Raw genomic sequence first — 26362 nt, forward strand, 5'->3', positions numbered from 1 at the left:
CCACATTGATGGAGTCGCTCAGACTGCAGCTTTTTCTGTTCAGTGAACCCTAGACAATCTCCTTTCACATACACTAGTGGGTACTTAACCTATGACTCTGGTGACCATGGGACCGCACTTTTATTTGGGCTGCTAGTCCTGCAGGTATAAATGGCATAAACGTGTTATTACATATGATAAAGTGGTTAAGAGGTCATTAGTGGGTCCAGGGAGGTGTCCTGACTTCCGCCCTCCGCGTCCTCTTTTCTGCTGATACTGCGACCTCCGGCATGGAGCTGTCACCTCTGCCTCTAGCATGAAAAATGTCGCTCCCTCTAGCTGTGTGTATTTAAGTCCCTTCCCCTATTTTCCTATTGTTCAAAGATTTAATGAATTGGGAAGGGCAGTAGAATGGAGAGTGGAGGGTGTGTACGAGGGAGAAGTGCTCAAAAATCCACCGTATCCTCATGTAACACTGGCATGAAAGGTTAGGTACAGTGCTGCTGGAAAGTTTGTGAACCCTTCTGAATTTTTCATATTTGTTGAACAAATTTGACCTAAACGTAGATAAAAAAGTAAATTTAAACAAAACCTTTTTTTACTTTTGTCAATTTTTTTAAATGCGTAAAACGATTAAATATCACTTTTGTGAATGGTAAAAGAAGGTGAGCTTTAAGTTTCTGGTGTGACCCCCCTTGTGTGCAGCAATAACTGCATCTAAACGGTTTTTCCTACACAGCAGCGCGGAGGAATTTTAGCCCATTCCTGCCTACAAAATAGCTTAAATACTGTTATGTTGGTGGGTTTTCTCCCATGAACGACGCGCTTCTGGTCGCGATAGAAACGGGGCAGTAATTAATAATGTCTGTAAAGAGCTGGGCAATACCCTGGCGCCATATAAGCAAGTATAATGGGAAGCTACCAATAATCTACCTTCATTCCTGTGAGGCGTAGATCTCAGCGGTCGGACTGCAGTGATCATTGATTGCAGAAGCCCCATTTAATAAATATGCCTCAAGCGGCTGACGGCTCCCTTTAAAAAAATGTTTGAGGCCACCGTTATGTAATAAGGTAAACAGATGTTGCATGGTCTGCAATTTCAATCAATGGTCGGGTACATCCACTGTTGGGAAATATTAATTTGTGAACGAAGGCTTCCTTTACTGGGGTGGATAACTGGTCTCCGACAGCAGAACTTCCACCCACCACCAATCCAGTTCAGTATGATGGGAAGGAGCGATTTGCAATTGCATACATGGAAAATATCTCATCTCTCCTGCCTCTTTAGATATATTTTGTTGGCAGATGTCGCTGCCTCTTTAAACTCCTAGAAAAGTGTAGGTTCTGATTTGCTTTACGTTCCCTCCGCCTATAATAAACGCATTAAAACCTGCGGGGGCAGTAGTTTATATATAATGATGAGAAGGCGCGTTTAGCCGATATCTCGCACCTGACGTGCGATGTAATTGCCTGCCATTAGTAGGTCTTACATTCCTCGCGTTACGGTAGGATTTGTACCATCCACTCCCTTATGGCGGCATTCTTTAGTGTTAGCTTTTTGCAAAACATTTTTTCCCCCCTCTGGTTCAATAGTAAATGCAGGGCGGGATCTGTAAGGTAATTGACCTTACAGCCTCTTTAAATCACCGAGCTTGAATCAGGAGTCAAACATTGTTCTTGGAAGTGTCATTTTCTCATGGAGACTGGCACTAGGTGTGTATGTTTGCTCTTTGAAAGGGAGGAGGAGAGAGGAATCTCGGGGAGGAAGGAAACGCTGTCCAGAGCCGGTCTTCAGTAGGAGAGTACATGAAAATCCCTAATAAAATAATTTATATCCCCACCTATAACATGTATAGCATAGAGCTGGACTCTCACTGGGAGCCAGGAGTATTAGGATTTTTTTATTATTATTCCGGTAATATTTTTGGCAGGTACAGTTTCCTTCACCGCTAGATCTGATGTAGAAGTTACAGTAATTATCGGTTTCCCACTTTCAATCGCTGTACTGTACAGCGGACCACCACTAATTTCAGAATTCCTATTGTAATTGTTTATTAGCGGGTCCCACAGACTGTAAGCAATGCAAGAAAAATAATTAGTTCTTGTTATCCTATTGTATTTTGCGATTATCATTTCCCCCTCTGCAGGCTCTAACAGTTGTCTCTGAGCTACTGGGTAGAGAATCTAAATGTTTGTTGTCTTCTATCACCGTAAAGGAGATCCTGCTGCCCTATCTCGTTAAAGTAGCAACATGGAGGACATTATACATTAGTACTGTGCAGTGTATCTGTGAATCTATCACTGGGCTGAGACATATCTCCTACTAGAGCCTTCAGCAGATTCTTTTTGTGTCTGTCTCTGTCTCTCTCTATGGGTCGCAGAATGTAATTTATATCTATTGATTTCATCTTGTTTCAGAGAAAGGGATAGGTGCAGGAGACAAGGGGGTTTCCTTCATGTGACTTGCGGATAACATTTTAGATTATCATTAGTATAAGGACAGTTCGTTTTACTCATTTCCATCCTCGGGAGTTAGCAGTCCCTAGCCCATCTGACTTCAACAGTGCCTTCTCGGGTGTATGCCGTGTAAAAGGGTGCGTCCGAGTGGATTTCGTATTGAATGTGACATCTAGCAGTATTGTATTTTTTTCCCAGTCCTTCAGGTGCCAAATTCACAACATTCCAGTATATCAGGCGGATACTAAAAAAAATAAAATAAAATAAAAAGTTACCTGAAGACGTAGCTCTTCCACTTTATAGTAGGATAGTCCTCAATCATTTGACTCTTTCCAAGAACTAGTTCTGATCTTTTAAACATTGTGAAATGTTGGATCTTAAAGATACGAATAGGAAGGAGGTGGTAGAACTACACTCGGTGAAGTTGGAGTGATCGTGGTTCATGGAGCCATCTCTTTAGATACAAGATTTAAGCTTTTCTTTTAGCCATATAGCGCTTCATCTTTTGTTTTTCTATCCTATCGGCTCGAGACCCCTAGGCCGTTGCTTGTTGATGGACAGCCCACTAGCGGTACAACAAGTAAAAGGGGAGCATGTTCTCGGTGTTGGTGTGGAGTTATATCTTTCCGGTGAGGGCGATCGTCATCAGTGGGTTATTTCTCATTAGTGATGCCAATTTAGGAACATCTGCTTTTGATTTTGGGCTCATCCTGTTGTCTACAGACATCTGCCTCTCATTTCTGTCTTTGCTGGGGATATTTGATCACATTTATCCAATTGTGTTTTTGACACTTGGTGTGTTTTTTTTTCTCGTTTTTTTTCCTCTTTTTTTTTTTTTTCTGTTTTTTTAGGTTTGCATTTCTAACCTATTGTCTCATCCGGCTTCAACTTGTGGGGTCACCGTGAGGTTTTTATTAGTCATCTAATCTATTTTTATTGTACAGAGAATAAAAATCACTGCAGCATTTACAGTGTGTACATAAAATAAGATCCGCCTAATGGAATCTATTTTTTATTGTCCGGGTAGTAAAGGTTATTGCTGGCCACACATGCTGCACGATCGCGTACTACGGCAGGATCAGCGGGGACCGTGTCTGTTCCTGCTTTACACGAACATCTGATGAAGCCATTAACTAACTGGAACTGATCGATTATATTGGGAATCGGTGAAAATTGCATGTTTGCTCCAAAGTCCTCCTGTGTGATTGAGCTCTAGCAAAGTTTTGAGATTGACCCTTGGATTTCTGTTGCAGATGTACAGTTGTGTGGTGGATTTGCCCCATTTAGAGGAGCTGTTCAGGTGATTTTCTATCCTTTTTGGATAATGTTGGCAAAAATACGATTGGTTTCTTTTCTGGCGCATGTGAACAAGGTGTTTAAAATCCTTTTATAAAATGCGTTGTAGGTATGTTAATTTAATGAGAATTGGAACACTTCTACAGTAAATCCCAACTCCTCCATCTCTCAAGGTGCAGTAGGTCCTGAGATCTTTCAGGAGCCTCCTCTTGGCCATTCTTCCCACCCTTATTATCTCTATCCCCATTTTCCATCATCAGGACATGAAGTCCCCACCGAGAGTCCAGATCCTATCTGTGTGCATCACCGAATCAGACAGATGTTAGGGACCCCAGGCCAATCTGCATATATGTTCTCCGCTTGGCCAGTGGACATTTTTGACATTTTCACAGCTGCAACCTTGGAAAAAGAGGCTGCAGCCAAAGAAAATGTAAAGCTTCGAGCAATTGTGTGATTTTCAGAATTGTGAAAGGGTCGTCTCCACGTTACCTTGCTTAATGCCGCTCTACTAGTTTAGTATTACATGGGCATATTGTGCCTTAGTTTTAAAGGAATCCAATTTCTTGCCGTCTGTTGCTCTCCATTTGTTGTTTTCGTAGTATCCAGCCATGGAGTATGGAGCTTAGGAGACTGCGTGTGGGGTGGTTCGCATAGCTGACAGCGACACGATGATGATGATGTGCGGCCTTCTCTTGAATGTCGTGTAATGTTTAATTGTTCCCCACCTCTTGGGGTCCTGCAGCTGCACACAAGATGTTGGCTTAGTCTGCGGTCGGATGGTTAAAGGTTTTTTTTTTAATGGGTTTCCTGTGCGGCTTCCTGCCAAACATAAAGCACTCCTGATGAACTTGGCGATTACTCCACGTTTATAGAGGGTTTGTACGTACAAAAGATGCCTTTGATACCTTGCTATTGAAAGGGTCCTCTTTACATTCATTGTTTAAGGAACCAAACTATGAAGACATTCATCCGTGTCTTATAGCTTTCTTGCATTGTCTCAGTAAACCAAGTTGGATTTTTTTTCTCATATAGATATTTTCGTCTGATATCATTCTTTCGACATTAAATGGGTAAATCTTCATTACATAATGGGTTGTCCAGCTGCTTCCATACCCTGGATGTGATTTTCCATTTTCCTCCCCTTGCTGTATCTTCACCAATAATTACATATGTGAACAGGTCACTGCCTCTTACAAGGTCATCATCACGCTTCAATTTTTACATCGGTCTTTTCCTATCCTTACCCAAGTGACAATTATGTAAATTAGCTTTCCACCAAGAGGATGAAAACTGTTTAGTGAGACCTATCGAATGTACAACCCTTTATCAAACCAGAGTCTCCTCCAAAATGAATACCTCTTTCCCCTCGTCTTTGGACGTTTACTTATAGGGTGGCTACATTCGATAGATGACATAAGGGAAGCATCCTGGAGGTGAGGTTCCCAAAGGAGCATTGCCCGACACACGAGATTCCATGCAGACTGGCCGTCTCGGGAGCAAAAAACAACACCCATTAGACATAATGTACAAGACCCATGTTTTAAAGAAGAAAAATCTCAACTTTCAATTGAGATTGCTCTTGTATATTTGCATTTGTCTCTGTATGTCTAAGTATAAGATTTATTATTACAAGTGTTTGACCTTTAAAGGGGATTTTCCCATTTCAAAGATTATGTCCTCATAGGCTCAAGGATCCCCCCCAAAAAACTGAGCTCTTGCCCTTCTGGGGTCCAGCGCTGCCTTTGCTTCTGCAGCCGTGACGTCCAGTTGACATTGCTGAAGTCGATTGCTGAACTCAGCAAGGCCGCCAATGTAGATGCCACGAGCCTCTTAGCTTGGTGATTGGCAGCAGCGGTGTCAAAGTGATGTCACCACAGTGTTGGGTGAGTAAGAGCTCAGTTTTCTTTTTGTTTATTTTAGTCATTCTTGAATTTATGGTTGAAACTGGACAACGAGTATAACAAACAAATTAATCTGGTGCTAATAGTCACTATATAGAGGGATTGGCTACCTGGCTACTGACCGTTCTCCATCCCTACTGTGTGGTGTCTTGTTGGTATTTCTATGTTGCTCAGTTGCATACGGTATAAGGTATAGACTAATGAGCCTTTTAGACAGGTCAAAGGTTGCCTGGACAATCCTTGGTTGGAACAATTATTCCCAATCATTGGCCAGTGGAAACGAGTTTAGCAAGTGAAGGATCAGACCTGCACTGCTCAAAAAAATAATGGAAGCACTTCAACACAATGTAACTCCATGTCAATCACACTTCTGTGAAATTTACCTGTCCAGTTATGAAGCAAGACTGATTCTGATTCAATTTCTCGGACTATTGTGGAATTGGAACGAACAAGAGGTATAAATGATAGGCAATTAGCAAGACAATGCACAGAATGTACTGTGACATTGGACAATGTGCTGCCGATGGCGCATCCAACAAACAAGTGTTTTGCTAGTTTGCTGGCCTTTTTTAGACTGGCCAATAGTCGTGAATAAGCATTTCTACCAACACGCATTCGCAGTTTGTTGGCCATCACTAGGGATAACAAAAGATTGTCACCATTTGCCTTTTAGCTTGGGATGAGTTGACCCGTGGAAGTTCGGGTTCTGGTACCCAACCAATCTTGGAGAAGTCTGTGTTCTTAGATCAGCACTCTGTTTCATTCATCTTTACTTGTAACACTCTGGATTTTCAGCAAGTTTTGCGGTAGCGCTTATTTCACACCCATTATTAAAGCAACATATCTGTTCATCCGAATAGTGTTTTTTTAAAATAACGCAACTTTACAATATTCACGACATTCTTGAAATAGCAAATCTAAGTAAAATGGCTCATAAGCTGAGAGCATATAGTGAGGTGTTCTGCTCCACTGACTGTTTTACACCCGTGCTTTATCTCTGGAATTTACGGTTTGTGAATGAAGATTTCGGACTTTTTTTTTCCCCTTCAATTTTGACTTTTTAAACTTGATCCTCTTTAAAAAGAAAAAAAAAACAGTTCAATGGGAAATTCCAGGCCGTATAGTAATCCATAGCAATCCACTTCCTAGGTACTGGAGGATTATGTGATGGTGGATGCTTTGCCAACAAATTATCACAGAGATTGATGTCACAGATGAGGTGTTTTTTCTTCTTCCCAGTTTGGGCACTCACGTTTATAAAAGGGTCTTTTTTTTTTTTTGTATAATGTATGCAAATGTTGTAATACTTGGCAAACTAAAAGGTAACGCACTGCAGTTGTCAAAAAAAAAAAAAAAAACTATTTCGAAAGCTATGCATGACCGTACTTATAAAAATAATTTTTACATTACCATTTCCAGGATGATCTTGCTACATTTTTTCCATGGAATGACTTTCAGAAGCCGTGCATTGGACCAAAATGCTTTGATTTCCACTTTCCACGTTCATTTGTTCATTCTTTCGTTCTTTGTCACCTTGAGTGGCTACATCACCAGATGGGTCACCGGATCCAGATGTGTTGCCTTCATCTACTACCAAACATTTGCGGCATATCCTTGGGCTGGTTACTTGACGTGGAGCATGAGAGAGCAAGTCTCAGACAAGTTGTGCAACCAAAAACATTTTGTGCAACATGATTTCACGCGACAGCCAAATCAAGAACCGGTCACAAGTGAATTGTGCTGAAGTCTGACGGCAAGGTTGAGGGCAACATGTGACCAAAAATCCCCCAAAATTGGGTGGTAGGTCGTAAAATGCAATGTGCAAAATTGACAACTAGGAGATGAGATGTTGCAATCTAACATCTCGTGTTGCATGATCAGTGTAACTTTAGCCTAAATGTATGTTAAAGGGTTAATGGATTCCACATATATACAGTATCCGCATAAACTTAGCCTTTGTAATAGTACACTAGTTTATTCCATGCCGGAAAAAAGGGGGAGATGGAGCTGGAAAAACTTGATCCGCTGGGAGCCAGATCCTGCTAGTGGGGCACAGCAATAACTGGAACAAACTAAGGAAATCGGCACGTCCAACCGGTAATGTAAAACTCGATAGTCGTTTTATTAGTTATCCATTTATAAATGAGGAAAGGTGGGAAAATTAAAACACTCACTGACGCGTTTCTGGTTCGATTAATGCCCTGCAGTTTAATGCATAGTTTAAGGTACCGTTGGGTATTTTGTGAAGTTTTTAGGCGGTCTTCGGTCAGAACCTTAGCCGGGTTGTTTAGTATTTGTGCTGTACAGTAGCAACATGAGGGTCACAGATCTCTGGCCTCTCCTGTCTATTTACAAAAACAGCTGTGTCCACGGGGCTCCTCTTTCATTTTCAAATTTGGATTTTTCAGGGTTAGCAATGGATGGCGATAGATCACTATTTACTACCTATTCGTGGAGGAAGTCAAGGCTTTAATTACCGGACTGTTTGATATGTCAACAAGGAGTATAATTACTGCCAGGGGCCTTCTGTTTGTGGTCATAAGGGAATTATTTCATGAATACTTGCTGAAAGATCATCGTAGGTATATTAAATTCAAAGTCTACACATTGCAGTATCATTCCTGTTTGCGTGTTTGGCCGTTGTATTTTTTTACTATGTACTTTGGCAATCATCTCAGTATTTGTGTGTCTTGGTGAATGTATGTGTACATTGCATACCCAAACATATGACCTCAATGTGCCACATTAAGACTCTTACACGGGCTGGAAATCGTCCAACTGAGCCAAGAACACTCGTTCCCGGAAAAACATGGCAGCAGTCAATCGAGTAAAGGCTTGACCTCATCACTTTTTATACTGCCCAAAAAATATTTGATCATTTTATCATTCGACCCAATGATACAAGGGCATTTTTTTCAAGTGCCAATCACTTGTCATTTAGTTGGCCCACGTAAAAGGTTCATTAGGCTAGGCTCCGGGATTGGTAACCTCAGATTTCGACGTCACAAATCATTCAAAATTTGGCACAATTTTTGTTGTCAAGAGGACGGAAGCCACAACGGCTGCCAAACAATTTTTTGGCAAATTGCACCACAATTCTGGAACATTTAGCTTTTAATAAGTCTCTTGTATGTTGCGCACATGTATATTTTGCAGTTTATGAGCTATGACTGTGGTGTGTGTATTTTAGTTAATGAGTCATTTCTATTTCTACCTATTTTTGGTGGGAAACATTCCTAATGTTCAGCTCCAGTAGCTGCAGCCAGGGATAGTTTCTGTTTAATGGACCATTAGCAAACTTCTTCCAACTTCAACATTTTTTTTTCCAATCCTTCCTGCTTTTAAGTTGTAGAAGTTAAGTTACGGTACATTTTGGGGACAACCATTCACACAACTTTTGAGTCGACTTGTGTTAGTTGTTGTAATTCCGTTTACCTGTTTTTCTGTACAACATTTTAAGTAAAAAAACAAAAACAGATTGCTCACCTCTTTATTTTGCCACCAGTCCAATACAGATGTTCCAGTGGTTACCTTGCCAGTCTTTGTTTATAGGCTGACAGTGGTGCCAGTCTCCTTGTAGGCTGGGAGCAACACGGTGACCTGATGATTGTGGTGTCATTTTGTAACCACTGGCGCTACAAGAAATCAAATCCTGTCTAAAATTTAGAACTTGTGCTCTGCTGTTTACGGCAGTCCTATAGATAGTGGAATGGACCTCTGGCTCCTTTAGATGGGGCTCAGAGCCCCAGTCTCTGGAACTGAGGTGGTCTCGGCAGTCAGACCCCAGTTACTAGGAAGGTATCCCCTATACCGCAGATAGAGATTGACAATGTGCATGGGGCTGATGGTCAGGAGATACGGCGATCGCATACGTCCAGTTTTGGACTACCGATTGAATTGTTCTCCCTGAGATAAGACGCCAGCCAACATGTTAACCGTCTGTATTCTCTTAGTGGATGCTTTCCTGAAACGGAAAGTACTTTTAAGTAGCATAATACAAAGAATAGCAGGTTTACCCAGAATCCTTTGCAGCAGGCGGAGCTATGCAAATCATCTCTTTCCACCCCAGTCTAGCTAGCATATATGTATTCTCTTAGATAAGATAGAAGCACTAGACTGAGCGAGCGCTCCTGTGTATGAAAGAATCGGCTGAGATCACTGTCTGCTGAGTGATCCTCAAAGCATCGGTCTGACGATAACCATCGAATGTGTATGGCCAGCTTTAGCCACCAAGTTTTCAACCAACTTTGCAGGCTCATGTCCTTCAGTATGAGTCGCAATTACCTGGTATTCCTCTCTAGTACTTTTTATTACTCTCTCATTGACTCTCCGTGCCCTGACTTCTTAGTGATCTTGTTTTTATACACACAAGCCAATCAGAAGAGGGGCAGCTGCAGGGGGAGGAGAGAGTAGCAACCTCAACCAATGATGGAATGGGGGAGTGTCTCAGACTACACCAGATTCTCTGTAAGCCGTGCAATCACTGGTCTGCCCTATTTGAGCTGGTCTACAAAAACGTCCAATCCGTAAACAAGAGTTTACAGGCTACTGGTCATTTTCTCAGCGATTGATAAGGCGTTCTTGTTCTAGATGCATCTGGCTTAAAAATACTTTTTACTGTTCTAATCTCTTGGCTAGGTTATGTGCTGAATGAAAACGATGATGACTTCTCATGGCATGTAGATTCATAAAGGATGTCCCTATTGGGGAAAAAGAAAAACATATTACGTTTTACAGTTATTTAAAGTTCTCTGGTCACTGTGTCTCCACTGGGGCACCCTGACCTTCAGGACTAAGTCATAACTTCCTATGCTACTGATAAATTAAACATCTGTGAAATGCCATGAGTTCTCCATAATGATAGAAGGGCTTTGGGATGTGTTTTTTTTTTTTTTTTTTTTTTTTTTTTTTTTAAGTAAAGGCAATCTGTTGAGACTATCAGCCCTTCTAAGCGGTCTATACGGGTAAATAGGGAGCTGAATAATATTATACCTTGATATCTGCGATCCGATGTCTTATTCCAGAGAAATCCACGTTTTGTATTTTTTTTATATATATGAATGAACTGTTTAAGATTTATGGGCCGGACATAGATCTCCCCAAGATTCTGCCTTCAGAGCTTATTTTAACTGAAAAGGGCATTACCAGTGTGAGACATGTAATGACTGACAGTCTGCTTCCCTGATCTACATGTCTCACACTGGTAACTCTCTCCAGAATTCATTTGTAAATAAAAAGAGGCAGATTCTCGGGGAGATCTGTGTCCGGCCGATTGAATCTTAGCAGCTCATTTAGATATTAAGAAAAAACATTGAATTCTCTGTAATAACACATCGGATCGCAGATATCAAGGTATCGTCTTATTCAACGGTCTGTGACCTGTATGCCTATATAGAAGGCTTCGGAGGGGTAATCCTACTGACAGATTCCCTTTACACATGGCTTTTGGAGCAGATTCTGTTTCGGAATCCACATGAGAAACTGTTTCAAATACCCTTGCTTCTTATTAATTTCAATGGCAAGTCACGCCTATATTGCAAGTGGTGCGGTTTTCTTTCCATGTGGACACAGAAGCAATTTGTCAATTCTTCAGGAGTTCCTGATTGAAAAAAATATTTCAAATCTGACGACTGAATAGAGTTAAAAAGCATGAAAATTGTTTAACATGGATTTTGAAATAAGGCCCTTAAAAACGACCTCTGTGTTAACTTATGTCACTGTTCTGTGTGAAGCTTTTAATTGTTATTTTCAGGTAAAAATTTTGAGAGATTGAGAAATATAGATTTTATTGCTATGTATCTTCAAACATATGTCTGATCAAAACCTGAATGTTCTTATGCAAAAGATATCTAAAGATAGCAACACCTAAAACGCCCACAGATAACATGTAGGACTTGTCCGGACTTGTGTAGGAAGTCTAGGATTTCTCGTCTGTGAAAAAGGCATCAAAATTCACAAAAAAAAAGCCAGTTTTATCTCGCAGGTTTAAATCGTGTCTGATCTCAGTCTGCATTTTTAGTTCAGAATAATAAACCTGTTGGATTATACATGCAAATGGTAAAGTGCCCTGATTAATGCAACAGCAAGCAGCTATGAAAGCAGCGCTAAATAACCATCTGCCCTTTACTCAAAATTGGCTAATATCCCAAACTAATGGCATGTATATATGCTGATTTAATGCTGATTTATCCTTACCTTTCTCGTACAAATCTTGTTTTGCTGTTTTAGAGAAATCTATAGATGAAATTGTATGATGAGTTGCAAGTGCAGTGAGCTGGCGCTGCACTCACAGCTCTCCTCCTCCGCGCCCCATTTTCCACCTGCATCCTGTCCCTGATGGACAGGTCACTGAAACATGAGTCAAGTTCAGGTCAAGAGACCCACGCCCGCTCCATACATCGTAGTCCGTACTTTCACCATGAAACACGCATGTATGAAACTGACCTCATATTTTCTGGATTTCCCTCATTTTGGATGTACTGGTTCATGGTGTATTTTTTTTAATTTTTTTTATACTAATTTCCCATTTTCTGCACTTGAGGCCTCCACCTCTCGTGGGGTTAATCTAATGTCGTTCTGTATATCTAAGAGCTGCTCTTTTATAAGGTGTGATGGAATTTTCAGCAAATAAAAAAGGCTCTTACCTAAAATTCCTCCTTTTACCACTTTGCTCATTGTTTGTTTTCAGAGATTACGGCTGTTTGCAAAAGCTTTTGGCACGGAATTTCATCCTTTTTAAACATAACAATTCCAAATTCCCGGAAGTGTCGAGTATATACTGTGTCCCTCTGCGGCAAGTTACATTACAATAGAGGAAAAAACATAGCCTCAAGGAGGGAAATATATGTAAGGGGTTTCTGGCTGAAGTGGTCAGCAGTTCTTATTCATCACCCACGGAGTTGGCTTAGAGGAATTCATTCCATTTAAAGTAATATCGGAACCGCGCTGAATGCAGAGAATGACGAGCCTCTGCCCCCCGGGGAGGAGGAAACAGCTGGTTTACACTGGAAATATGGCATTTTCTATAAACCAGTTACTAATAATAGGGTTTTTCTCAGTATAATAGCAGTCTACGGCACGGTTTACCTGCATTAGTTCTTGTGATGTTGGGAAGTGAAGGAAGTGCAACTGCTGTAGTTCTGGGCCTAAGAGCTCATGCCCATGGTAAATTTAGTGCTTCATCTGAGTCCGTCCCGAGACATCAGACTTCCAAATCTCTTGTCCTTGTTACTAAATATCCGGCTCACACATACAAGAGCCGTAAGCGACATCGGTGATTTCTTGTATTATGAGTTATTAACGGTGTTCAGAATCGTGAACAACGATGACAAGCACTTTCATGGTAATTCCAAAGCGCATCAATTAACGAAGATCGGGGGTCAAAAGTGGATAGTTTTTGCTCTTACTTTAATTTATTTTTTTTGCTGTTCCCCCTTAGTATTTTGATTTTTTTTCTTTTTGTTTTTCATCTGCTCTATGGTTCCAGTTTTTTTTTTTTTCCCCCAATATGCACGTTTTTATGGCCTTTCCCAATGGTGCATTGCTCGCAGGGTGATTATGAGCAGTCTAAAGACAAGAAAATTCTGCAAGAAACACCCCCTTGTGAAGACCTTTTTAAAATCTGCATAATATGAGTACTAAAAAAAGAATAAATAATGAATATCTCTAGAACTGTATGATGGATTGCTAAAACACTAATAAAACCCTGAATATTAAGGGGGTTGCGGGATTAAAAAATATGCTACGACTGGCTTTTGATAATTTTAAGAGAATTTGTGAGCAAGATTTCACCCCACAAACTATGTTCTTGTAGCTCTTACAAAAGTCCAGCAATACATTTACATGGCCAGTCCATGCTTCCTTTAGGCTGTGTGCGCACACGGAATTAGTGCGGATCCGCAGCGGGTTTTTCCGCGCAGAAACACTGCAGTTCCGCACAGTGATTTATAGTACAATGTAAATCAATTGGAAAAAAAAAAAGCTATGCTAATGTTGTGGAAAAATCCACACGAAAACTGCTGCGGAACAAAAGTAGCAGCATGCTGCTACTTTTGTGCGGAACTGCAGCGTTTCTGACCCCTTCCATAATAGAAATCCGCAGGGGTAAAAACCGCACAAAATCCGGTCGGAAAATTCTGCACCCCAATCCGCAACGTGTTCACATGGCCTTACTGAGAAATCACCATTTGTACTGTTATGCCCATCAGATCTACCACAGTCCTTCAGTTTTTCCGCGCAGAAACGCTGCAGATCTGCAAGCAATTTACAGTACAATGTAAATCAATGGCACAAAAAAATGCTGTGCTAATGGTGCAGAAAAATCTGCACGGAAAACGCAGCAGATTAAAAAAGGACCGTGTCAACTCTGTGCAGATCTGCTGCGTTTCTGCACCCATTCCATAATAGAAATCTGCAGGGGTAAAAAAAAAAAAGGAAGAAATCAGCACAAATCTGCAACGTGTGCACATACCAAAAAAAGGCGCAGATTCTGACCTGCGTTTTCTGCCAAGAAATGCAGAATCTGCACAGAAAATTCCACAGTCAAATCTGCAACGTGTGCACATAGCCTTAAACCTCTGTCTCTCCAGCTCTAGGAGGAGGCGGCACTGGGTGGGTAATAGAGCTGGAGTGACCAAGATTTGAGATCTTCAAATGACTCTTTAGCCTCATTTTGCATATCCATTCAAACGCTAATTTCTCAGTAATGGAGGAACGGACCTGCCAAATTGTTTGGGGTGTGGAAATCTTCCTGACAGCTTCTCTTTAGGTCTATCTATACACATAAGATGATGATCACCTAGATCAGATGTCAGTTGATCAATCACACCAGTGATTGAGCCAATGACCTACCACAGTGGCTGATTAAGCATAATAATAAAAAAAAAATGTCGTGCAAGTAGAGCAAGCGCGATTATGGATACCCATATAGTGTTAAGAGACAATTGCAATTTACTAACTTCAGATACTAAAATCTACTATATATATATATATATATATATATATATATATATATATATATATATATATATATATATATATATATATATATATATATATAATTTGCCTAAGGGTTTTTCCATCTGTCTCTGTCCTGGAAATCCCGCGTCTCTGATTGGTCGAGGCCTGGCGGCCTCGACCAATCAGCGACTGGCACAGCGACGATGATGTCATAAAGGACATAGACATCCCGCGTCTCTGATTGGTCGAGGCCGCTAGGCCTCGACCAAGCAGCGACGGGCACAGTATCGATGTAGATGTCATAATGGTTGCCATGGCGACGATGATGTCATAAAGGTTGCCTCGACCAATCAGCGACGGGCACAGTCTGCCGCGAATTCTGGAATCATCATTGTCCATATACTACGGGGACATGCATATTCTAGAATACTCGATGCGCTAGAATCGGGCCACAATCTAGCTATATATATAATTGTCTAAGGGTTTTTCCGTCTGTCTGTCTGTCCTGGAAATCCCGCGTCTGATTGGTCAAGGCTGCCAGGCCCCGACCAATCAATCAGCGACTGGCACAGCATGGTGACAATGATGTCATAAAGGTTGCCTCGACCAATCAGCGACGGGCACAGTCTGCCGCGAATTCGCCTCGACCAATCAGCGACGGGCCCAGTATCGACATAGATGTCATAATGGTTGCCATGGCGACGATGATGTAGAAATCCCACGTCTCTGGTCGAGGCCTGGCGACCTCGACCAATCAGCAACGGGCACAGCGACGATGATGTCATAAAGGACGTAGAAATCCCACGTTTCTGATTCAGCGACGGGCACAGTATCGCTGTAGATGTCATAATGGTTGCCATGGCGATGATGATGTCATAAAGGTTGCCTCGACCAATCAGCGATGGGCACAGTCTGCCGCAAATTCTGGAATCATCATTGTCCATATACTACGGGGACATGCATATTCTAGAATACCCGATGCGCTAGAATCGGGCCACAATCTAGTATATATATATTTATGTATACAAGGCTAGTCTCCATATGTTGCTGTTCAAAATGTCTTAGAGATCAAAGAAGATGATAATGATGAAGCCTCGCATGAATTGGACTGTTTAGATACCCGAGCAGCGCGCTTTATGCCTGGTGATGAAAGCCAAACGTTATTCTTTTGTGCCTAAATCCCTGTTTAAATAGGTGAATATTTCAGTAGTGAGCCGGATGTGACAGCGAGCGGTGTGCGCTGGAGTCCGTCAGCACAAAATGCCTGATCAAACCAAGCACAATCTCTCTGTGCACCCTTGGGTGGCCAGACAGTTCAGACCACATTCACACCTACCCGTTTTCCATCTATCTCCACCTCTCTTCCTTGATTGACAGCTCTGGAGGCAGAGGAGGGCGGAGATAGATGATGACAAGTTTGGAACTACAGATTTCTTTAACCCTAAGGCTATGTGCACACGTTGCGGATTAGGCTTAGGAATTTCTGGTGCGGATTCTGCCTCTTCTGGCAGAAAACGCACCTGCGGATTTGTCACGTTTTTTGTGCGTTTTTTCTGCGGTTTTCTTGCGGATTTGCTGTGGTTTTTTACCCCTGCGGTTTTCTATAATGGAATGGGTACAAAAATGCTGCAGATTCACAAAAAAGAAGTGACATGCTGCTTCTTTTTTGCGGATTTTCCACAAAGTGTGCACAGCATTTTTTTTTTCTCATTGATTTACATTGTACTGTAAATCAGTTGCGGATCTGCAGCGTTTCTGCGCCTCAAAAAGCGCTGCGGATCCGCAGAGAATCCGCAACATGTGCACATACCCTAAATGTTCAGATAGTGCAGGTTGCACTTACTAATAATCTGCATTCCACTGATGCCCGCGTGTGAAAAGCTCACGTGATTTTTGTAGTGCACTTATTGGATGCCTAATTTTTACAAGTGAAACATGAAGAAGTAATGTTTCACACACAAAAAAATGCAGCCAATTACAGCATCACAAAACCGTAGCAAGCGTTTGCAAAATTGATTGTGGTTATAATGGGGCAAATTTATCAACATCGTCTAATTCTTAGACTGAGCAAACTTCGAGTAGACTAATAAAAATGCGCCAAACTTATCATTGTGGATCATGCTGTCTGATAAATCTAATTTCAAACAGTCAACTCCAGGTATGTCAAACTCCAATACACAGAGGGCTAAACTTAAAATCTTTGGCAAAGTCACGGACCAACTGGGATATTTCTTTTAAAAAAAAAATTACAATTGAGGAAGTTTTTCCGCATCAAATATAATGGTAAACTTTTGATATGGAAACAAAGTTAAAGTTGTTGTCCCACAGTACATTTTAATTACCGTAATAGATCTTAGATAGATAGGTCCAATGGCCTTGTTTAAATAACAAAGGACAAAAAACTTGAATAATACAAATAATAAAGAATGATGTCAACAAAGGTGCTCCCCAAACACAGTGAATTCACCCCACAGTGAATTTATTTAATACCCTCCACACGCACAGTTTGGTGACCCCCATCACAGTGTAATTCTCCAACTGTACTCCCCACACAGCCCTCCATACAGGGCAATGGCCACAAAAAAGTTGCACCATAAAGTATAATGAGGCCCAACATAGTGCTGCTCCATACAGTGTAATGGGCCCCCACATGGTGCTGCTCAATACAGTGTAATGGGCCCCCACATGGAGCTGCTCCATACAGTGTAATGAGCCCCCACATGGAGCTGCTCCATACAGTGTAATGGGCCCCCACATGGTGCTGCTCCATACAGTGTAATGGGCCCCCACATGGAGCTGCTCCATACAGTGTAATGGGCCCCCACATGGAGCTGCTCCATACAGTGTAATGGGCCCCCACATGGAGCTGCTCCATACAGTGTAATGGGCCCCCACATGGTCCTGCTCCATGCAGTGTAATGGGCCCCCACATGGAGCTGCTCCATGCAGTGTAATGGGCCCCCACATGGAGCTGCTCCATACAGTGTAATGGGCCCCCACATGGAGCTGCTCCATACAGTGTCATGGGCTCCCACATGGAGCTGATCCATACAGTGTAATGGGCCCCCACATGGAGCTGCTCCATACAGTGTAATGGGCCCCCACATGGAGCTGCTCCATACAGTGTAATGGGCCCCCACATGGAGCTGCTCCATACAGTGTAATGGGCCCCCACATGGAGCTGCTCCATACAGTGTAATGGGCCCCCACATGGTCCTGCTCCATGCAGTGTAATGGGCCCCCACATGGAGCTGCTCCATGCAGTGTAATGGGCCCCCACATGGAGCTGCTCCATACAGTGTAATGGGCCCCCACATGGAGCTGCTCCATACAGTGTCATGGGCTCCCACATGGAGCTGATCCATACAGTGTAATGGGCCCCCACATGGAGCTGCTCCATACAGTGTAATGGGCCCCCACATGGAGCTGCTCCATACAGTGTACTGGGCCCCCACATGGAGCTGCTCCATACAGTGTAATGGGCCCCCACATGGTGCTGCTCCATACAGTGTAATGAGCTCCCGCATGGTGCTGCTCCATACAGTGTAATGGGCCCCCACTTGGAGCTGCTCCATACAGTGTAATGAGCCCCATATTAAAAATAAATAAATCTCATCTCTGCCCGTTCCCCTGCTGATCCGATCTCCTCAGTGTCTTCAGATCCTTTGCACATCTCGGTACAGCAGGTGCATTGTAGTTACATCATCATGCTTGCTGCACTGAGACATCAGACGCACAAGGGGAATGAGGGGAGAGGGAGCGAGCTGACGCTACCTCCATCATGGCTTTCAACTGTATCTCATTCAGGATGCTGAAAGTGAGATGTCAGGCTGGAGACCTGCCTAGGACACGCCCGGGGCCGTCGGACAATTATACTCTGGGGACCCGCCTGGCGTTGAGTGACAAATATACCCACCCTGTGGGTCATATTTTGGCCCGTGGGCCATAGTTTGACATGCTTTGGTCTAATCTAAGATCCTGATTTATCAGGACTGGCGATAGTCACACTGGGTTTGATGAGGGGGCATGCTGGAGTTGGGCGCTCCTGCCTGAGATTCTGCTGCTTCCTCTGACGTCAATCGACATAGAAGCGGCTTCTCTTCTGCTCCGCTCTGCTCTGTTAATGGAGCGTGACTGCCGACATCATGCTGATTGACTGACTGACCCACAGTTAGGAGTCGGCTGTCAATCAGCATGACACCAGCAGTCGCAGCCCATCGACAGAACAGCTCAGAAAATGATCTTCTGTAATGTGTGAACATGGTCATACGGTGCAAATATATCCTGTTTGTCGTGAATATGGTATGAGCACAGCGGATTCTTATTTCATCTAATGTATGGATTCCGGTGCTTGGGACTAATATTACTTGGGCACTTCTCTATACTTTGAGCCATATGGCAGCAGGATATCTTCCGTAGGGCTGTTTCTTCTGTGGCTCAGGACTTTACAAGCCGCGAGCTTCAGAAAATAGACTGCTTTGGGGCATATGGGCCATGATGTAGATGTGAGGAGCCGGCTGTTGTCAGATCCTGCAAATAGCACATTCTGAGACGAGTGTCTCCTAATGAGGTGCTGGCTATGTCTACACACAGCGTCCAGCCCAGACAACCTGCGCAATGTGACCGGACTGACCACCTCCTTCCTGAGATTCCTGCCATATTATGTGCAGTGCCCTGCAGACCGCCGCTCGATCTGACATTCACATTACTGAAGGCAGATAATTGTGGGTCATCTCTTCATCTCCTGGAACAGCAATACTCCTTTTAGAAGGAACATACATGAAAGCTATAGACTGTTCCTGTCTTGCGCTTTGCAGTTGAGCATCGTGAATAGTCCCCGGAGACTTATTTATTTTATATTGTACGGAAAGCGGCTAATTAGGGTAATGTAGTTGGATGGAAATAAATGGTCCAAAGTAAAATACATCACGTGGACAGGAGGACGATTGTGTCCATGTTATAAAGGGGCATAGTATGCCTACCAGAAGCGTTTATTGCCATACAGTGTGTACAATCCCTAAAATCTGAGCAGCTGTAAAGGCTATAGTCGTATGGGAGAAAAATATTTTTTCTGCGTACTAATGCAATTTCATTTTTTATTTTTTTTAACTTGGGAAACCATGAATTTTCTGTCTGCAATGTTTAGATCTTCATTAAGTTCTCCCACCCCCCGTTGATATGCTATTTGCAGCCTGACCCAAGTTTCAGATTTCTCTCCCAGTAATACAGGTTGGATGTGACATCTGTGCGTATTCAGAGTACTGCCTGCTGTTTTCACTGCTCACATATCAGCACAGCTTCTATCCTGCACTTATTTCCTTTCTATGTATTATTTCCTCCCTGTCTACAACCTGTTGTTTTTTTTTCTTCCCTCCGTGACATACCGTACTTTCCTCCCTGTACTCATTGTGAAAATCCCCTACCACCTTCCTGCTACTCTTTTAACATAGAGAAGGGATGGGGGGAGCAGAGAGCCATCAGATCCAGTAGCAGATGAATTTATAACATCTTTTTTTGTATATCATTCTGCTAGATAAAGGACTTGCAGACACTGTACTGCAGCAAAATGCAAAAAAATTTTTTTTTAATGAAAACTGTTTAGAAAGTTCCTTACCTTTTTTACATTTTAGTAAGAAAATACGGTAATTTTTTTTTTTTTTTTTTAAATCTCTGAAGGAGTAAAACCTTTTAAACTTTAATTATTTCGGGAGAAAATTGCCTAACTCATTTGATATTGATGAGATCACTTTTCACACGTTGTGGAAAATACTTTTCAGGGAAACCTAATCATGGCTTATGGACAGGTAATGTGGATGTGATCGGGATTGGGTCCAGCCCTTGTGACCTTTACCCTTGACCAGGACACATGGTGGGCTGTTCTCTAAGCGCTTTATACATCCCTGTGCGTATTTTGGGCCCGGCACCATTCACGTTATTTTGACTGAGTGGCACAGTCGCATATAATAGCACAGCAGAGCATAAGAACACCCAAATCGGCCTGGAGAACTTGTGAAAGCGCTTAAGAAAATTTTCTAGGAGCCCTTGAGAAAGCGTGTGTTCATGCGAAACGATGTTGGCCGACTGAGCTGTCATCTGCCCGGCTCAGCAATTTTATGCTTAAATCAAATGTCAGAGCTTTATTTGTTTTTGAGTGCGGCTATTTTTTTTCTTACCTGGATGACGAGCTAGTTGTCACTAAGAGCTGAGCGCCACTGCCCGGTTTTCCTTTTCTACCTGCCTGGCGGAGCAGTGTCGGTGAACAATTACTCTTTCACCTGTGCATAAGATTTATTAAAATCTCTGCTACTGTGCTGCCAGGATGCAGTTATGTCTCCAGTCCTGATCTGAAAATGGTAAAATCCAAGACCCTACCAGCTCCGCGTATTCGGTGCCTTGTGTATATAGAACCACTTGGTTTCCATGCAGATAGAAGAATCATGGAGGCGTACGGACATTGAGAAATTTTTTTTTTTTTTTTTTAAGCAGTTGCATCCTATTTATTCCCTTGCGGTGAGCACTTCACGGTATAGATTTTCCCACAGTCCGCCCTTCCATCCCTGCCACTTTCTCAGCCTTTCTGCACCTGTTTCATTCCTTCTCTCCCCCTCGCTCAGTGGAGTGTATGGAATTTTGTTTAGATCTCACACACATCCTGGAGCGGAGAGATGGTTTCCTGCAAGCATCTGTGTCTGTCGGAGGCGCCAGGAGATGCGGCACCATACCTGCGGGGAGCGAGTGTCCAACTGCAAAAAAAAAGTCAAGGGACCATATCAAAATGCTTTAAAAATGCATGGCAGGTTTTTGTTTTTTTTTCTTTACCCAAATTCATCAAAGCCATCAGGTTCTGTGCTACTTTTTCTAGGCATAATCTAATGTGAAAAAAAAAATAACGCAGATTTAGTTGCATTTAGCAGTAAATTAAAACACGACAGACACCATTACAAAGCGGACACAACTATAAAACAACAAGAACCATGATTGGTGTCCATTTGTATATTGTTCAACGTGTGTTTTGTTTTTTATTACATATACTTTGTAGGTTTTATCAGGTTGTCCACTTCTGGAGACTATTTATTTTGCTTAAATGCATGAATTTGGGGCTAAAATTGCCTTATTGCACAATAAAAGTGCACAATTTGGCTTTTACAGACTTTTTTTTTACACTCCACATTCAACTTTGATGTGGTCTGTAGGTCCTAAATCAGCTGAGAGGGGCTAAAAATAAAGGCTAAAGGAGTTACAAACTAACTCACTGACAGATTCTCATTTAGCTCATTCTGCAGCCAGCAGTAGACAGCGCAACACAGAGGCTACAGAAGGCAAACGGCGCAACATTTTTAATGAAGCCAGATTACAGAAGGTTTTTATTTTCTTTTATATAGACAAAAGTTCATGCATTTCAGTAAAATAAAAAAAAAGTTGTCCCCAAAGGTGACCAACCAAGGCCGTGCCTGGTAAGTGTGATTGGCAGGAGACCCTGACGCGCGCTCTGTGCCTCCCGTAAACTAACAATGGAGCAGCTGGTTTGCAGCTGTGCTCCTCACCCTGGGAACCTTCGTGCCGGACAGTTGTTCCAGATGTTCTGTGAAATAATTGCGTGGGGGACGGCTGCTTTTCTCACTGACACTCTGTCTGCATCGCTCATCTTTCATTTGTTCCCCTCGCTTCTTTTATTTCATGCGTCCTTCAGATGCATTCTTCTTCCTTTACTCATTTTCCTGACTTCTGTCCTATCTGTCGTTCGCATCCTTGATCCTCTCGGGGCTGCTCTTCAGTATCCGCCATGTCTTGCGTTTTGTAGCACCTTTTATTATGTCATCCGCTGGATTATATAATTGATATATGATTTGCATTGTTGGAATTTTACCTATCTGACCACTTTCCTTCCCTCCCCACCCATCACCAATCATCGTTATCTCTCCTTTTTCTTATAGGGAAGGCCTTTGATATCACTTACGTGCGATTAAAGTTTCATACCAGCCGCCCAGAGAGCTTTGCGCTATACAAGCGGACGCAAGAAGACGGTCCGTGGATCCCCTACCAGTACTACAGCGGCTCCTGTGAGAACACGTACCATAAAATCAACCGAGGCTTCATCCGCACCGGAGAAGACGAGCAGCAGGCTCAGTGCACCGATGAATTCAGCGATATCTCGCCGTTGACGGGCGGCAATGTCGCTTTCTCTACTCTCGAGGGCAGACCGAGCGCTTACAACTTTGACAACAGTCCCGTTTTGCAGGTACATGAGCCAGACCGCTGGCGTCCTCCGGGCGTACATGCAAGCACTAGTGTTCTCTCGATATGGCTGCTCAGGGTGCCCATGTCTGAAGTCTCCCCCCATACACATTAGATTGTCCGCCGAACCCACCGGTAGCCATGTTATATGTATGGGGGTGCCAGCATCCTGATTGGGAGAGATGTAGATCAGCACGTCCGATTTCGGACCTTCGATTGCATTGTTCTCCCGGAGATGAGCCGCCCGCCTACGTGTCAGCCGGCAACAGGAGCTCTCCTGTGTGTGGGAGAATAGACTGAGATATGTGTCAGCCTAATGGTAGTGCGTCCGACAGCCGTCTGATCTGTAGGATTGCCTTTAGACAGATGGTCATCTATTTGTATGGCCACCATTTAAATTTACATTTCCCATTGATCGATTATCGAACTTGGATCCTGCAGTGGTGGTGGATAGTTTTCACAAACCCGTTCAAACAAAGCAGAAAATGTATGCGCATATTTATTTTTGTGATGCTTTAAATACCTTCATCCGATGGGACTGGGATCTATCAAACTGCACGTCTACGGTAGAAAGGGAATCTGCATGGGATTTCTGCAGCGCGTCCTCTTGGATTTGCCGTAGACGAGCATGAGATGTGTTATCATAACCTGGAAAACTGTCTACATATAGTAGTGAGGACTAAGCGTGCATGGTGATGACTCCTCACTGTCGTTGACTCCTCTTTTCCCGCAGGATTGGGTGACGGCCACAGATATCCGCGTGACACTGAACAGACTGAATACTTTTGGGGACGAGGTGTTCAGTGACCCAAAGGTGCTGAAGTCCTATTACTATGCTATTTCTGATTTTGCAGTAGGAGGCAGGTGAGTTTCCATTCACTGTTCGTGAATTTATGCTTTAGTCACCTGATATTCTGCTGAAATGATTATGGATTACATACAGTAAGAGTGAGACATATTGGTGAAAAGTGGTGATGAGCGAGTGTACTCGTTGTTTGGGTGATGTCCAAGTATTTGTGACTGCTCAGAGATCGTTTTCCTTGCCCCAGCTAGATGATTTGCTTCTACTAGTCTGCTTGATTACATGTGGAGATTCACTAGCAACTAGGCAACCCTCACATGTACTCAGGCTGGCTAGTAGCTGTAAATCATACAGCTGTGTCAACAAAAACTAAATCTCCGAGCAGTCACAAATACTCGGAGACCACCCGAGCAACGAGTATACTCGCTCATCACTAGTGAAAAGGCAACCTTAAAATGAGCCACCTACTCCACTGACATTATTATTTATTAACCTGGCAGGAGGATTTTGCTATGTAATATGAGAGCACCACCAGGGACAGAGACCCTGATTGCAGCGATGTCACCTACTTGGCAATGTTTTGTCAGCAGGAGATTATCACTAGAGTACTGTGTCTCATGCCTCCTGGTCCAACCACGCCCCCACCACTGATTGGCAGATTTCCATGAATATACATTTTGCACAGAAATCTGCCAATCAGTGGTGTGGGCAGGGTTATACAGGGCTCAGTATTCCGAGCTTTGCAAGATCTGCAGCAGAGGAAAGTGAGATCCTATCACAACTGCTGTACACAGTAAACTAAGTGATACATCGCGGAAATCGGGTTCTCTATCACTACATCATGCTGCTGTCAGATTACATAGCAAAAAAAACTTCTGACCGATTCCCTTTAGTGCTTGTAAAATAGAAATTCTGGATTGCCATCACTTTGACGTCCGCCTTGGCCCAGTTTTTGGTTAAATATAGGCTTAAATTGACAATTAGATGTTACTATTAAGTTGTCAATGGGGCGGGCCCTGCACAATCCATCCAATGCCATCAGTGTTCTACTGTGCAGACACACCATAGTGACGATTTTCCAGGAGGAATTACAGAGGAATGGCAAAATAGTGATTTAAAAAAAAAAAAAAAAAAAAAAAAATTACATTGTTTTATTTTTTATAACGTTTACACCATCTTGATTGCTTGTGGTCTTCTTTAGGCCGTTTATCAGACCCTGGATGTATGAGATGTGCGGCTGTATGGGGTGGGGCCGTGTGATCTGTGGCTGTATGGGGTGGGGCCGTGTGATCTGCGGCTGTATGGGGTCGGGCCGTATTATCTGCGGCTGTATGGGGTCGGGCCGTGTGATCTGCGGCTTTATGGGGTCGGGCCGTGTGATCTGCGGCTGTATGGGGTCGGGCCGTGTGATCTGCGGCTGTATGGGGTGGGGCCGTGTGATCTGTGGCTGTATGGGGTGGGGCCGTGTGATCTGCGGCTGTATGGGGTGGGGTCGTGTGATCTGCGGCTGTATGGGGTGGGGCCGTATTATCTGCGGCTGTATGGGGTCGGGCCGTGTGATCTGCGGCTGTATGGGGTGGGGTCGTGTGATCCGCGGCTGTATGGGGTCGGGCCGTATTATCTGCGGCTGTATGGGGTTGGGCCGTGTTATCTGCGGCTGTATGGGGTCGGGCCGTGTGATCTGCGGCTGTATGGGGTCGGGCTGTGTCATCTGCGGCTGTATGGGGTCAGGCCGTGTGATCTGTGGCTGTATGGGGTCGGGCCGTGTGATCTGCGGCTGTATGGGGTCAGGCTGTGTCGTGTGATCTGCGGCTGTATGGGGTCGGGCCGTATTATCTGTGGCTGTATGGGGTCGGGCCGTGTGATCTGTGGCTGTATGGGGTCGGGCCGTGTGATCTGCGGCTGTATGGTGTCGGGCTGTGTCGTGTGATCTGCGGCTGTATGGTGTCGGGCTGTGTCGTGTGATCTGCAGCTGTATGGGGTCGGGCCATGTGATCTGCGGCTGTATGGGGTTGGGCCGTGTGATCTGCGGCTGTATGGGGTGGGGCTGTGTGATCTGCGGCTGTATAGGGTCGGGCCGTATTATCTGCGGCTGTATGGGGTGGGGCCGTGTGATCTGTGGCTGTATGGGTCGGGCCGTGTGATCTGCGGCTGTATGGGGTCGGGCTGTGTCGTGTGATCTGCGGCTGTATGGGGTGGGGCCATATTATCTGCGGCTGTATGGGGTGGGGCCGTGTGATCTGCGGCTGTATGGGGTTGGGCCGTGTGATCTGCGGCTGTATGGGGTGGGGCCGTGTGATCTGTGGCTGTATGGGGTGGGGCCGTGTGATCTGCGGCTGTATGGGGTCGGGCCGTATTATCTGCGGCTGTATGGGGTCGGGCCGTGTGATCTGCGGCTGTATGGGGTGGGGTCGTGTGATCCGCGGCTGTATGGGGTCGGGCCGTATTATCTGCGGCTGTATGGGGTTGGGCCGTGTTATCTGCGGCTGTATGGGGTCGGGCCGTGTGATCTGCGGCTGTATGGGGTCGGGCTGTGTCATCTGCGGCTGTATGGGGTCAGGCCGTGTGATCTGTGGCTGTATGGGGTCGGGCCGTGTGATCTGCGGCTGTATGGGGTCGGGCTGTATCGTGTGATCTGCGGCTGTATGGGGTGGGGCCATATTATCTGCGGCTGTATGGGGTGGGGCTGTGTGATCTGCGGCTGTATGGGGTTGGGCCGTGTTATCTGCGGCTG

The 26362-nt window shown here is 43.9% G+C and overlaps 1 protein-coding gene across 1 annotated transcript in view; it reads left to right on the plus strand.

The window, feature by feature from the left end:
- LAMC1 (laminin subunit gamma 1) overlaps positions 1–26362 on the plus strand; it is a 96443-nt gene that overhangs the window by 32906 nt on the left and 37175 nt on the right. Inside the window, exons 2-3 of the mRNA XM_069737746.1 lie at positions 22526–22830; positions 23560–23690. Coding sequence (XP_069593847.1) covers positions 22526–22830; positions 23560–23690 — 436 coding nt within the window. The remainder of the gene's footprint in view (positions 1–22525; positions 22831–23559; positions 23691–26362) is intronic.

This window comes from Ranitomeya imitator, chromosome 8 (genome assembly GCF_032444005.1).
Source record: "Ranitomeya imitator isolate aRanImi1 chromosome 8, aRanImi1.pri, whole genome shotgun sequence".
NCBI lineage: Eukaryota > Metazoa > Chordata > Amphibia > Anura > Dendrobatidae > Ranitomeya > Ranitomeya imitator.